At 28.8% G+C, this 16,033-nt stretch overlaps 1 protein-coding gene across 1 annotated transcript; it reads right to left on the minus strand.

Annotated features, from left to right (window-relative positions):
- Nucleotides 1-1,330: 1,330 nt before the first annotated feature.
- On the minus strand, nt 1,331-15,948 carry LOC660010 (uncharacterized protein). The gene is made up of 4 exons (XM_966274.4): nt 15,832-15,948; nt 9,651-9,829; nt 3,937-4,648; nt 1,331-1,652 (listed from the first exon to the last, which is right to left on the minus strand). Exons 2-4 carry the CDS (start codon nt 9,814-9,816, stop codon nt 1,517-1,519), a joined length of 1,014 nt encoding a protein of 337 aa, XP_971367.3. The 5' UTR covers nt 9,817-9,829; nt 15,832-15,948; the 3' UTR covers nt 1,331-1,516.
- Nucleotides 15,949-16,033: the final 85 nt, after the last annotated feature.

Below are 16,033 nucleotides of genomic sequence, written 5' to 3' on the forward strand. Positions count from 1 at the left end.
GATTTGGCAACATAGTAAAAAAATATAGTTACAATTATTGTAACTATTCCATAGCAGTTAATAGAGATACGGTGAAAACACACAAGTAGACAGGTACTGACAATAGTGCCAATTTTACCAAACTGTATTGGGTTAACAAATTTGTTGAAAATGACGATGAATATTTTCTTACATTGTTTAGAGATTTCCTGAAATATTTCCTATAACGAGAGGCAGAGAGCTTATGCGATTTTTTGAATACACTCTGTATATGATGAATTAATAACTTTTAGTGGTGGTAATACAATGTGTTCAAAAATGGTTGTTTATTAAGTCACCTGTGAAATTTGAACGTAATGTGCCGCTTAATTTAATTGTGAATGCCATCAAAGTGGCATCCGTCAAAATAATGCAGACGGGCTTTGAATCTGGAAACGAAAATATAAACAACAACAAAAATTAAGGAAATATAATACACAAATGAAGACAAACCCTACACTTGAAACAACTTGCCGAAAAATACAGGAAAGTGAGTAAAAAGCTAATTCAAAAATTTGACAGAGATGACAATACGCAGACTAGAGTAGTCGTTTGCACATTGAATTTGAATTCCATAGTCGACTTGATGAACAACCACTTTGTACTTAAACTTAAATAAACAATAATCTATAAGATTTACATTGGTATATTTAACGAAAATGTAAATAATTGTGTTTTGTCTTTATTAAGAGTCTTTGTTTTAAACCATATTTTGATTTCTTTTTCCGATAATAGGGCAATATTATTTAATTATTTATTTTTTACTGTGACTATTTACAATTTATTGTGATATCGTCTGTGAATAGTGTTGCGTTTATTTGAACGTGTCGCCCTGAGAAGATTAGGAAGATCATTTATATACACTAAAAACAATATAGGTCCTAATACTGATCCTTGAGGAACATCATGTACTGGCAGTTGGGAACGTTATCTTTACATCGAACAAATTATTTACGATCTTGAAGGCAAACCAATACTATAGAAGAAAAACCATAGTGTTTCAGTTTACCTAAGAGAATGCTACGTGTAATGCCATCAATGCCTTAGTTAAATCAAAGTAAGTAACAAAAGCGTCACAGGAGTTGTAAAGCAAAAATAGTTGATCTATTACATCTACACACATTTTACATACATAAACATATACATTTTCTATTTCAGTAGGTAAATCTGAGTAAACAAACTAAACCTTAAAAACCTAATCCGTTTGGTATAACAACAATGTAATGAAAATATACTCTACAAAATATAAAGAGTTAAGTTAAGAAAATCGGGAGAAATAAATCAATTATCTAATTATCATAAAAGCGAAGAGTAAAAAATAATTATTTATTTCAATTTGGACAATATAATATTTTATTAACAAACACTATAAGATCACACTTGAGTAGGTAATAACTCAAAGTTGTTAGATAGCTTAACTATACACAATAGAAAAACTATATTACATACACAGAAGAGTGGGTGTTTTCTATAACGTCCAACATAAGCACAAATTAGTTTAATTCGTTGAAAATTCTTCGTAACAGAAACATCTATCTAGTGGACACTTTGATGGGTACACGAGACATTCGTCCATACATTGCACATCGGCTCCTGGATGACCCTCGTACTCTCCAATGGCCTCACAAGTAGTCCTAAAATGTTATGTTCTTTATTGCGATTTATTTATTTATGGCAAAAATAGTTTTCATTAGCCTTTAGTCATTTTCAAGTAATTTAAACTTTGGATTGATTTGCTTCTGTTTTTTCAAAAATTGACAACTCTGCTATTTTTAACAATCGTGAAATTGTACTTGAACATATTATTAGAAAAATTCTGTAAAGGTTACATTTTTACTTTGATGTATTCCTCGTAAAAAATCCAATGAGCAAATTATTATGATGACATAAGATTATATTTAAAAACTTATTTCTTTGAAATCAAATGTATCATAGTTTTCATATGAAAAAACCTGGAAAAACTAAAAATGTTCTCAAAACGAAAGACTAGTTTTTGTTTAAAAAAAATAAAAATAAAAAAGACATGCCCTTCCCATCGTCTCTTCGGATTTTTTTTTGTTCTTTTGGTTGTAATTCTTGGAGTGGCTCATACTTTTCCACCGTTACAGTTTATTCTCACAACAGTAAGATTTTTTTTCATTTTTTGCTTTCGTTGCGCTTTTTATTGTTTGCCTAAGTTTGTTTCCATACTTTCTTTCTTGATTCTTTTTTGTTTCTTATTTTTTTGAGGATTATTAGCTTTTTGTAAAGTTTAAAAACATAAAAAAAATATTTTAGCTTTTTGTTTTAACTGTCCCTAGTACGATGAAAAAATTTAAAAAATTACAGAGTTACTGATTTCGAAATAAAAGGTTCAAATAAGGTTTACTTACAAAGTAAGTTGTCCAAAATCAAGTGTAAATTTTTAGGGTTTATTACCTTTTTCAAAGTTTGAAAACATAAAAGGAAAGATTAAAAAAGATTAAATTTACGTGGGATTAAAAAATATTTAAAAATTACATTTACCGATTTTCGAAATGGGAAGTTCAAATAAAGTTCTCTTGCAAGCAAAGTTCTCCAAAATCAAATGTAAATTTTTAGGGTTTATTACCTTTTTTAAGTTTGAAAACATAGAAGGAAAGGTCTAGGTTATTTGTTTCAAATGTAAAATTACATTTACTGATTTTCGAAATAGAAGGTTCAGAGAAGGTACTCTTATAAGCAAAATTTTCCGAAATCAAATGTATTAGAGTGTATTACCTTTTTTTAAAATTTAAAATCATAGAAGAAATGGTCTAGATTTTTGGTTTCAATTGTCCTAGTACGATTTAAAAATACCTAAATATTATAAAGTTACTGATTTTCGAAATAGAAAATTCAAATAAAGTTTTCTCCAAAATCAGGTTTAAATTCCTAGAGTTTGAAAACATAACAGGAACAATATAGGTTTTTGTTTCTAGAACCAACTATTAAAAAATATTTAAAAATTCTTGAGTTACTAATTTTCGAAATTAAAGTTTTAAATAAAGTCCTCTTACAAGGTAAGTTCTCCAAGATCAAGTTTAAATTTTTAGGGTTTATTATTTTTTTCTAAGTTTAAATACATAGAAGGAAAGGTCAAACTTTTTGTTTCAAATGCCCTAGTACAGATAATAAATATTAAAAAAATACAGAGTTACTTATTTTCGAAATACAAGGTTCAAATACAGTTCTCTTACTAAGGGAGTTTTCCAAAATCAAGTTAAAATTTTTAAGGTTTATTACATTTTTTCAAAGTTTGAAAACATTAAAAGAAAAATCTAGGATTTTTGTCTCAAATGCTCAAGTACGATTAAAAATATTAAAATTGAAATAGAAGGTTCAAATAAAATTCACTTACAAGGTAAGATTTCTAAAATCAAGTGTAAATTTTCAGGGTTTATTACCTTTTTTTAAAGTTTGAAAACTTGGAAGGAAAGGTCTACGTTTATTGTTTCAAATACACAAGTACGATTAAAATTACATTTACTGATTTTCGAAATAGATGGTTCAAATAAGGTTCACTTACAAGGGAAGTTAAGTTTCCCAAAATCAAGTGTAATTTTTTAAGGTTTATTACCTTTTTTCAAAGTTTGAAAACATAAAAGGAAAAATTAAATTCAAGTAGGATTTTTAAAAATATTAAAAATATATAAACCGATTTTCGAAATAGAAGGTTCAAATAAAGTTTTCTTCCAAGCGAGGTTCTCTAAAATCAAGTGTAAATTTTTAGTGTTTATTACCTGTTTTTATATTTTGACTTTTTGTTTTAAATGCCCTAATACGATTAAAAAATATTTAAAAAATACCGAGTTACCGATTTTCGAAGTAGAAGGTCCCAATAAAAAAAAACAAAAAATCCAAATGTTTCAAAAAGGCTAAAGGTAAGCTAAACTAAAGTAAAAAGTAAAATCAACTTACGGGCATTGACAGATTTTGGCCGGACAATTCGGTGGATACCTCAAGCAGTTGCTTTGACACCACTCATTAACTCCCGGAATACTCTTGTAGAGCGAATTGGGGACACAGACTTGTTCACGTACCACAAGTGGGTACACATTATATGGAGCAGGTTTCGAAAAGTCTTTATAATACAACAAGTACGGATTATTAACTCCAACAAACAGTGGCGGAACAGCAGATCCAGCACTCGTATGTATAGCAACATCGGCACAATTTCTGAAAGTTTCCGATTTTCCACACCCTTGAGCCTCTGTACCGTTTGGACAAGTGCCCCATTGGTTCCCCGTGTAATAACTCCACTGCAAAACACATTGCGTGCATGTAATATATGGTGGTAGTTGCACTTTGTATCTAAAAATGGCTTTCTTTTTTCCGTCTTCTGGAATGTTGTAGACGAAGTTGCGAGTTCCACTGAGATAAAGGGGATATCTATCGAAACAGTCTTGTGTTGCGACTTGGTTTGGGTTGTTGTTGGGACATAAGAATATTTCAAATCGACCGTAATGGTTAGCTGTTAGTTCGACTTCGATGTCGATTTCTTGGCCGACGCTGTAATGGCGTGAGATTATTCCTTTGGCGTATAAACCACCAGCTTCGTGAGGACGGGGTTCTTTGACGTGGTGTGGATCGCCACAAAGGCCGCATTTGCCGTTGTTTTGCTCCCACTGCACTGGAAAAAAAATGTATAATTTTTTGTCTTTAATTTACCATTTATTTTGTAAAAAAAATTACAACCATACCGCCTCTTAATATGTTTGTAAAACACGAGGAAGTTATTTCCTCTCATTTAGCTGTAAACTGTAACAGAGTAAGTCAAAATGTTGTAACTGATTCATTGGAACCTAGTGAAATCAGTAACCGCCAAAATTACCTTTCAGTAGTATGGAATTCATAACTAACTATTTTGTATAAAAAAAGGAAATTGTAGAATTGTAGAGTGCAAAAATTGTTTCAGACATTCAAAGTAGTATAAAACAAAGTGCTTTTAATGCAATTTTTTTAAGAATGTAAGATGAAAATAGAACTTAAGAAAATGTTGCAAAAATGAACTGGAAATTATGAATTATAGTGAATTGAATATGAATTATCAAATTATCATTAATACGTATGTACTCTGCCTGCTCCTTCTATATATTTATTAGCTCTGCATTTGACTGCGTTGATCACGAAATTTTGCTAGATAAACTACGCTTCTATGGAGTAAGGGGAACATGTCTAAAACTGTTTAGATTCTATTTTGAAGATCGACAACAATACGTGAAAATCAACACATCACTAAGTAAAGCAGGACATATAAAATCCGGGGTACCACAGGGGTCCATACTGGGGCCTGTTCTCTTTCTAGTCTATATAAATGACTTAGAAAATTCTATGGACAAAAACATCCTAACAATAATGTATGCTGATGATACGTCATTAGGTATTCCTATAAACAAGAAGAATAACGTGGTACCGATTAAGGAAAGAATGATCAGAGATACAGATGAGTGGTTTGCAGCCAATAAATTAGCCCTAAATAAAACAAAAACAGTTACAAAAGTATTTGAACTTCAATCGCAACTCAAACAAACTGAACACATAAAATTTCTTGGATTGGTTTTAGACAACAAACTCTCATAGGCACCCCATGTTTATGAAGTTTGCAATAGGTTGTCCACGAAAAATTAGAATAAGCGTTAACGAATATGCCGCTTCATCAACATATTATGCCTTGTTTCATTCCCAAATAAATTACGGTATTTTATTGTGGAGAGACGCAGCCTACGTTCATCTCCATAAGATTCTTGTTTTACAGAAAGCTGCAGTCAGAGCAATAGCCGAAATAAGTAGTGATGTTAGTTGCAGAGCATATTTCAAAAAGTACAAAATTATGACACTATTTTTTCTTATTATATTTCATACAGTTTACGATGTTATAAAATATATCTCAAGTTATCCCTCTTTAGCAGACGTGCATAGTCATGACACAAGAAACAAACCAAATCTTGTTAATCCGCGTTTTCGGTTAGCAAAAAGTGACAATCTAAGTATACGGCTTTATAACACTCTACCTCAAAATCTAAAAGATCAACATCTTCCTTTTAAAACATTTAAAACTAAAATAATAAATATGTTAACTGAATGCGGTCTATACAGTATTAATGAATATTTTTTCATGTATTAAAGTAGATAAATGTAATGTGGCCCAATCTATATAGTGTGAGTGTGTGTGTGTGTTATCATTACATTTTTATCTTACTGACAAGTCGATGTATTTCAATATCTTACGACAATAAACTTAATTTAATTTGTAAAGTTCTGCTCAATAAAAATATTTTCAAGATGGCGGTACTCTCGGTTATACCGACAATCCCTATCACCTTTCTTATTTTAAATGGAAAGCTATGTTTTTCACTGCGTTTTTGTTGATTAGTTGAGTTACTTTAAGACCATTTTTATCAGCTTACCCTATACCTAAGTTTAACCGTTTTCGAGATATTTAAGATTTTTTGAAAATTTTTGAACTTGCACCTGTCACTTGAAAAATATATTTGGAGAATTAAAAGAAGAAGCCTACATCAATTTCCTAGTGTGTTCAAAATTAGAAAAAAGTTAATAAACCCAAAAATTTTAAGGTTAAACTTGAACAAATTTAAATTCCCATAACTTAATTTTTCAAATAGGATATCCCAATTTTTATTTCACTAGATGGAGGAGAATTTTTTTTTCTGTTTATCGGCGATAATTTTCCAGTTATGTGGGTTTTTTGACATTGTAGAAAATTTCTTATTAACCACAGCAATTTTTTTATAGTTGGTCACAAAAACATTTCTGATTAAACAAACGGCAAACTTTTTTCAAAATTGGGTTGTCCGTCTTGTGAAAACAATAATATATTAAAATAAAGTTTAGAAATCCGACAGACCAAACGTTTATTTGAAACACTACGCGTTTCCACCACAAAGTGGTCATCCTCAGGTAAGAATATTAACTTTGAATATAACTTTGTTACTGTTTTTTAGAAATTTGAAAATTCCAAAGGAAATATTTAGCTCCCTCTTTTAAATGAGGTAAAAAATATTTCCAAATTTTAAAAAATGACAGAGTTATTAATTTTTAACCTGGAAAGTGCAAATCCAAAACAAATTAAAAAACCCTAAATATTTCGTAAAGGGCTAAATTTAGGAATAGGAAAAGCTTATAAAAATTTTTTAAAATAACTCTAATAATCCAAAAACGCATTAAAAATTATGGTATAGCTTTTCATTTAAAATATGAAAGTTGATTACCACTTCCGTTATAACCGAAAGTGTCGCCATCAGGAATAGGACCTAAAAGATTATGGTGGTATACAAATTTTCAGATGACTATCATTATTAGAACTACCAATACTTTTAAGGTGGGTTTTAGACGAAACACTCTGCTATTATCTATAGTTTCAAATCAAGTGTCTTAAGAAAAACTTAATGAAATAATTTAGAAAATAACAATTTTTCTTTAAATTTCGATCATAACGATATTAAACAAAAGGTTTAAAAAAAGAAGCACACAAAGAGAAAAAGTATCAAATTCAAATTCTTGCTTTAAAACTAAAAAATGACTACCGAGAATATCTGTTCACAGATGAACCTTTGCTTATAAATAAAAAAACACTCATAACACACATAAAAAGCTATTGTAGCTTAGAAAAATTAAGCGCTTGCTTATAAGCAAATTTAGTACTATCAGTATTATTACTATTACTGTTATTGTTATTAACATGATTATTACCCAGTCAAATTAGACAAATCGTTCGAAAAATTTTATAGAGAATTGTTTTTTTTTAACTTTCCTTTACCATTGGTTAGACTTATATCAAAAGTTTCCAAGGTTGGAGGTCGAGCTCGAGGAGGGGGAAGAGGTTAAAGCAGTTTTTTTATGGTTTTTTGCTTATATCTCGAAAACTGTTACTCCTATCAATTTTTGTCTTTTCACCAAAATTAAAGCTCATAAAATTTTCTACAAAATAGTTATTTGCATTTTTCTTGTAGGACTAACCATAAGCAAGATATAAGTTTGAAAATAATTAAGAATTTAAAAAAATGTGCTATAAAAGTAAATGTCTTGTGATTTAAAAAACTGACAATACACTAAATTTATTGGATCCAACACTTTATTAGAGGAGAAAGGAGGAGACAGAAGTCACTGAATTCTTCAAAGTCGTCTTTAGATGCTGCATTTTTTAGTTGGAAGATGCTTTACACACACTGTTACCATATAAATATTTTTGGTATACTAACGTTTAATTATGTAGTGTCATGTAGACACTAAACTTCAAAAGCTAGTAATTGCTTACGGTTAGGCGAGCTCGAGGAAGAGGGAAAAAGTTAAAGCAGCCTTTTTTTGGTTTTTTGCATATATCTCGAAAACTGTTACTTCTATAAATTTTTATCTTTTTACCAGAATTAAAGTTCATAAAATTTTCTACAAAGTAGCTATTTGATTTTTTCTTGTAGGACGTACCATAAGTTTTTCAAACATTTTCTTTTAAACCAAATTTTTTTTTAAAGATTATTTATATCCAACCCTATAACTCGCTTATGGTTAGAAAAAATTTGAGAATCGTTGTTTTGTTTGATTGTTTGTATTTTTTTTTATTAATGCATTTTTTATAGAACAAATTTTTTCTTTTCCTACTTATTCCCGAAAAACAAATTGGTATTCCAAATATGCGGCACTTCTTATTAAACAAACAGGCAAAAGGAAAAAGCACAAAAGAGAAACAGATATAAGTATTTCACAGAAAACAAGTCAGAAAAAAAATCGATACTTAAACTTGAGAAATTTCTTATTTTGTAAGTAAAAAACCTAGAATTCAACAGTTCGACTGCTTTGGAAAATACAAAAATATTTTTTGTGTTCACCAAAGTATGAAAAAGAGTGTCTGACAATTGCAGAAAGAATGGATTTTGAAGATGAAGGAAATATGGTAGAAGTGGTTGCAGAAAACTTATTTTGATGATACTGAAAGTTCAGTTGAAACTGACAAATAAAACAAATTAAAACAAATAAAAAAGCAGTGTTTTTGAGGAAGGTAATAAAAAAGAACAATCTATAAGAAATTAAAGAACAAAGAAAAGTGGTGGAAGTAAATATATTGTTGAAGTACTAACTCAAATTGAAGATTTTATATAAACAAATCAACTAAAACAGTCGTAAATTGATTCTACTAAATTAAAAACTATAAGATTTCATTATGTGACAATACAATAAACAAAAAAAATGTGTAGCTATAAAAACGATTCAATTATCTTAGTACTTTGATGATTTCAGATTGAATAAAACCAGTGTTTTTATTATTTTGACGTTTTTAATTTTTGTTTTTAAAGTAGTTTTGCGATTACATTTTTTTTTGGTGTAGTCAATGTAAAATATTAAATTATAGTTTCTTAATTATTGCATGCGTATCGTAGTGTTTTGTTCTACCTACTGTCTGCATGCTAACAAGAATAATTTATTTTAACACTCCTGTCGGTTCCTCCTACGATACAAAAAACATTTCCATTTAGCATTTATCGCTTAAGAACCTGATGGTTTATCGTTAATCACATGATTTGTCCGGTCACTCCGGTACTAATTTGTTCGATACTGCATTCTTGGCAATTTACGAAAATAACAACTTTTGTTTGGTGACGAACGATTAAAATACTCACCAGCGTATCCACCGCAGAAGAGTTCATTGTCATTATAATTAACAGGATTAGGAAAACCAAACCTCCACATTGAATTTCGAGCAGGTGGGTCCATCAGTCTTCCATGTCCTCGGACGAAATTATACAAATGCAAGAGAATGAAAAATCGTGATAATGGCACTAGCATCTCGAGGAACTTTCTGCAAAAGAGAGTCAATAAACTGACGATGAAAATAAACATCGACTCGACGTTGTGCATTTTAATTGAGGAACTTCACCCTTTAGCTTTAACTACCTACTAGGTGGATTATTTGGTCTTAACATTGTCAAATGTTGAAGGAAATGTCAAGGATTTGGGTTGGGACAGATCGATTAGATATTAATTATTGTTCCGGGTACTGTGCTTTCAACAGCCAAAAAACTTGGTGACCATCAAAAGATTGATAAAACAATAAATGACCCTTAATGTCTTTTACCCAAAAGATGAATTTCTGTAATTTAACTGCAATAAAAATCATATTAAATTATTTACAATTCATAATGCGATCGCCGGACTTGGATTTATTGTTACGATATTCAAGTATGCATATTTGTTTTTTGTGTGGTTTCCTAAACGTGTTTCTCACAACTCGATTACCATCAATCAACGATTTTTAAAGTGACCACAATAATTTAAAGTGTTGGAGACTATAGTGTTCCCGAACCGAGTAATTCTTTGAAGATGAGTGAATCAGGGGATATGGCGTGCGTCACTAATTCTTTGATATTCAACACACAATGAAAAAATTATAAAACAATTTACGACTAACTGATGCTTTGCGATGTATTTTTTTAATACAGCGTACACTATAATTTATTTTTCAATTGTGTACTAGAGGTTTAATAACCATTTAGTTTGTAGTTGTTTAGACAAACCTATACTTAGGTAGGTTATGGTTCAGTTAATTTAACTTGGTATAAATTTTGTAAACTTGTGTAACTTATGCAAAAAAAAATAATTTTAAAATCTTCGTTTATATTTTTGAAACTCCTTACAGGATCTTTGCACTCTAAATACTTAGAAAAAAAATTCTCTACCTTTAACCCATATTTCTAAGTGAGTTAATGTACAGCGTTGGACAAAAGTATGAAACCAAACATTTTGTGTCTAAATTGTATGCCCTTTGAAAAAACTAATTAGTACATTATCAACCATTTACTTTAAAAATGTGATTATTTTTCAAGCATTTTTTTTCGAAATTCCTTTTATTTTTCGATTTAAATTCGATTAAATAAACGCACTTTTTTACTACGGCGATTTTTTTGGTAAAATATTATGCTTTAAAAATTACTTCTAATTCAATAATTTTGTTTTGAAAACAGTGTTTTTTTTAACTAAATTACTAAAGTTGCGTTCTGAGCTCATTATGACAGTTTTCTGAAACTGATTGAAAAGGTTGTACCATCCATGGTTGTCTTTATCCGAGTAATTTAGTTCGTCAATTTTTGTGCAAATATGAACATCCACGGATACAACCACTTTGAATTAGAAGTAATTTCTAGAGCATAGTCTTTTACCAAAAAATCGCCGTGGTAGGGTGGCATTTTTAAAAATATATTTTTTAATAACTTAAAAACTAAAAGCAATTTCGAGAAATTTTATTCTTAAAAAATGATCACATTTCTTTTAATCATTTATCAAAAATTTGAAAAAAAATATTTTTTAATAACTTAAAAACTAGAAGGAATTTCAAAAAATTTTATTCTTGAAAAATGATCACACTTTTTAAGAACTTGGTGATGTACAAATTGTTTTTTTCGTAAAGTACATAGTTTAGACACAAAATGCTTTGTTATGTTAAAACGTTGTTATGTTGTTATGTTAAAAAATAAAGGTAGGTATAGAAAAATTTATAAAAGTTTCCATCAGCAATTTCAGATAACTATTATCGTTGAAATCTACAAACCTTGACTTTGTCTCTTACATATTTTAAATGTGATTTAAATAAATAATCAAAAATTCCTCTTTGAGTTTATGAACCAGAATAATTATTTCTTTCGACTACTTTTTTTTATAAAAAGTATCATCTCATGTATTAAAGGGAATAAGACGGAAAATTTATTTGCAAGAAAAATACAAGATTGATAAAAACTGTTGTCCAACATGTTTGTCTGCAGGTTAACAATTCTTTGGTGGTTCAAAAAAAGGGTTGATAAAAATCACAAAATTAAATGATGTCATGTCAAAAACTAGTTTACTTAGCAACTAAAATAGAATGAGTAATTTTGTAAATATGTGTGGCAAAATTTCTTCAAATAAAATGAGATAAGTGAGCTATTACATGGTTGGAATAAATTATTTAGATTTCTTTATATTTTGCTCGAAATTGATTGTAAAACATGTCTTGCACGTATCTTGTCGTGACTTCATTTTTTTTTTAATATGAGAGAAAACATAACCCTAGTAGTACAGTTTTACTCAGTATAGGGTGCGTCTGTTAAAATTACACTTTTACAGTATTACAGTATGCCAATTTATATAAAGCTTAATTAAAATGTAATTCGTTACAATTAAATGGTCACAATTTACGTGGTCATGTTACAATTAAATTGGTTTTATTTGATCACGTAATAGTTAATCTCACATTTAATAGCGGACTAAGTTAATGATGCTCCTAAAAACCGACTCTTTGTCGCTAACATTTATTTCTTTTTCAATTAAATTTAGTAGCCATTTACTTTGCAAAACTCAAATTTATAGAAAGATTCAAATTATTGTAATTACAAACATCTAAGCTTTATGGTTTAATATTTTTTGGAGCTAACACTTTTTTTTGGTAGTTTGAGCACGTTAATTAATTTCAATTGTATAAGTAATTGTTGATTAATTTAAAAAAAATTAACATCAACATAGAAAAAAATTAATAGTAGACGCTGATTTCTAAATGAGTATAATTTTTGATACTACCTACACCCTGTTATTCGAAATTCTCTTTCTCCAGGCCAAATAGTTGATTGCTTTAAGAAATATTAATTTTTACATCTAATAATAAATAACAAAATAACTGAAGACAATATTTTTGACAGATCTGTGTTTATTTACTTTTTATTCTTAATGTATATTTTTTTAGCAAAAATACAGTTTTGTTACAGGGTCAGTCTGCGAAAAGTATATTTTGCTATAGTATGTCAAAAACTAATAGTCTCAGCGTTTGCTAATAGGTAAATAGGTAAGTATTTTTCTCTGTACATGTGAATTTTTGTCACAATTTTTGTATCCTTCTTATAATTAACATTTATTAAGAAAGAATATTATACCTGTTTTTACTAGCACGAAAATGAAAGCAGAGGTTTTAAAACATTTCACTTAACAAATTTTGTATGTTTTAATTTTTATTTTGGTATACTGTAAATTTCACTGTTTACCTTTGAAATGCTTATGGAATGCTTATTTCACAAACAATCTAAAGTTTAAATTAGAGTTTAAATTAGTAACTGTCTATTATGTTTGCAGTTAGACATCTGTTATTTTATTTTGGTATTTTTCATAGTATTTATGATGTTATTTGTTTTTGACAACCGACAATTTTATTTACTGTTTTAAACAGTACACATCCTTATATGTTTGGTGATAAAAAAAATTCCAAATTCAAAATTTAAAAAAAATGTAATTAAACATGATAGGCTCATCTTTTTGTTCTTTGCTCATTTTATAAACGGCAATTGTTTTGTACAATATTTTTTATATAATACTCTCAATAACTTAAGTCACTTTTTTATTTTATTTTATTTTTTTGAATTTTTTTATACTTAAGATAAAAATGTCTCCTATCTTAAACACTAACCAAAAATTTTACTTGTCATTAAAAAAAATGAAAATTGGTGTCATTACTCAAAAATGAATGACGTCATAAATGGCATTATGGTGTCAAAAAATTAAATAAAATCGACATTCTACAAGATTTTTTTGAAATATGACTCATGACAAAGGTATGAATTTTGTACGTTATTTTTAGCTCAGTCTGTATGTTTCAGTTACATGTTTTTTTAACTTTTGAGTTTGTTCCTGAAACAAAATTATGCAAACTCGGAATTATGAGTGAAATAACCGAATCCAATTAGGTCATCTTCTTATCGACGAAATCTCAAAAAATAGGCCAGTTAAAATTTAATTTGTTTGAAAGTGTCATAGGTATAAAGGTATTTTGCTCGTAACTTTTTTTTAGTTTGTTACGAGAAAATCTTGTGAAATAACCATTGACTTGTCATTTCGATATGCTGCTCTTGATATTCCTATTCAAAATCATCTTTTTTTTTATATAAGACTGTTGATTTCTTCTTGGAAAGTCATTTGTTTTCTCTAATAAATACGAAAACATTTTTTTACAATAAACAAATACAGTTTCTTCAGTATTTAAATAATCATATTCATGCGTCAGTTGTGCACTAGATAAAACACGTTCTTAATAATAAATTAGTAAAAATTAGATGAAAGATAAATAAACCCAAAAATGATTGTCTAAAAAAATCGTTCGCTAAGAATATATGTGTATTAATTTAAATTGTATTTTTTTGTTTACAGAATCATACTATAATACTATCCCATTCTCATTACTTTGTTAGGGATTTTTTTGTGTTTTTGTATTTATTAATACGTATTACGTTGAAATAGTTATTTAATAAGTTGCCTAAGCATAAAATAAATGTCAGAAAAAATATTTTTATGCAGAAGACAAAAGAATACAAAAAATACAATAACAAAAAACCGAAACCAAACGTGTTAATATCGAGTGCATTATCAATATTTATCATCCTTTTCAACGTAACAAACTTATGAGTATGAGTTTTATGAGTATGAGTACTTCTGTTGGCTGATTTTAAACTTAAAAAAAATATAGTGTGCTTAAAATATTATAAAAATAATTTAAAGTTAATAAAATTAAAATGAGAGAAAAGTACAATTTTATTTGTCTTTGGATATTTCCATTATCATAAATAAATATTTACATATTTAGACACAAAATTTACTCAAACCAAAGTAAAAAAAATTACAAAAACTGGAAAATAAAGATTAAAGAGTTCATTGTCTTTAGAAAGAGCAGTTTAATAAACGAGAAATTAATTACTACTGATTTTAAACTTAAAAAAAATATAGTGTGCTTAAAATATTATGAAAATAATTTAAAGCTAATAAAATTAAAATATAAGAAAAGTACAATTTTATTTGTCTTTGGATATTTCCATTATCATAAATAAATATTTACATATTTAGAAACAAAATTTATTCAAACCAAAGTAAAAAAATTACAAAAACTGCAAAATAAAGATTGAAGAGTTCATTGCCTTTGGAAGGAGCAGTTTAATAAACGAAAAATTAATTACTACCTATATTCTCTCACCAGGTGTTAAAAACCCATGTAAGCTTCAATGGCAGGTGTTATTTAGTAACGTACCTAATTTATGAGGTAATAAATCTAAATTAATTCACCGTCGTTGAATCGTGTTATTTCTTCAAGTGTACGGATATTTTTAAGTGTTTTACAACGATTTTCAAAAATGTATCCCATAAACACGATTGTCCGGTTTTACCACATAAAGAACATAACAGACGGAGAAAAACAAGTGGCTAATTTAACTTTATCACAAACTAGCTTTATTCACCCCATAGTCAAAAATTTGTACCCAATCGTTATTGAAAATGTAAATAACAAGTAACCATGACCTTAACTTGGGCACACCTCGACCAAATGCCAGTAGTTTAAACCGAAATAATTTAATCTACTTTTTGTGCGGTCAAAACAAGGGACCTACCTGGATTTTATTTTTACCTCAAGATGCGTATTTTACCAATTTGTTGTTGATTTGGTAAAGTCTATCGACCCCAGCAAGGTTAATCGAGCGCCGAAGGCGACAGACAAGTCAATTTTTATTGAGTTTTTGACACTGGACTACAATAAATCTGATTGTTCCAAACAAGGGCAATCGGCATTAAAATTCAGCCACAAACTTTCGGTTTCATAACACAAACGTGTGTCACAAATAAATCGGCCTCATACGTGATTACTGATTAGTTAACAGTTAGGACAATTATTTTGGGCTCGGGTACAGTTATTAATTAACGGAGACGAGACATTGGCCTTTTTCGAAAAAATAACAAAATTTATTAACAATTAAGTACAAGTGATTAACACAAAAAAAAATCAAGAAATCAAGAGCTACTCACAGTGAAACACAATAGAACAGTTGTGACGGCAGCGCGCACGTTTCCGAACTGAAGACTTAATCACGAGTAGCTCTTGATGTTTAGGTCGATGTTTGAGACCATTAGCCGCGCTGTCTGTGTCATCTTTGCGATATTTTAATGCCTCACCAAGGGATCAAATTAACAAACAATACATCGAAAAAGAAAAAGTTGGTATAGCCTT

Source organism: Tribolium castaneum, chromosome 2 (genome assembly GCF_031307605.1).
Source record: "Tribolium castaneum strain GA2 chromosome 2, icTriCast1.1, whole genome shotgun sequence".
NCBI classification, from domain to species: Eukaryota; Metazoa; Arthropoda; class Insecta; order Coleoptera; family Tenebrionidae; genus Tribolium; species Tribolium castaneum.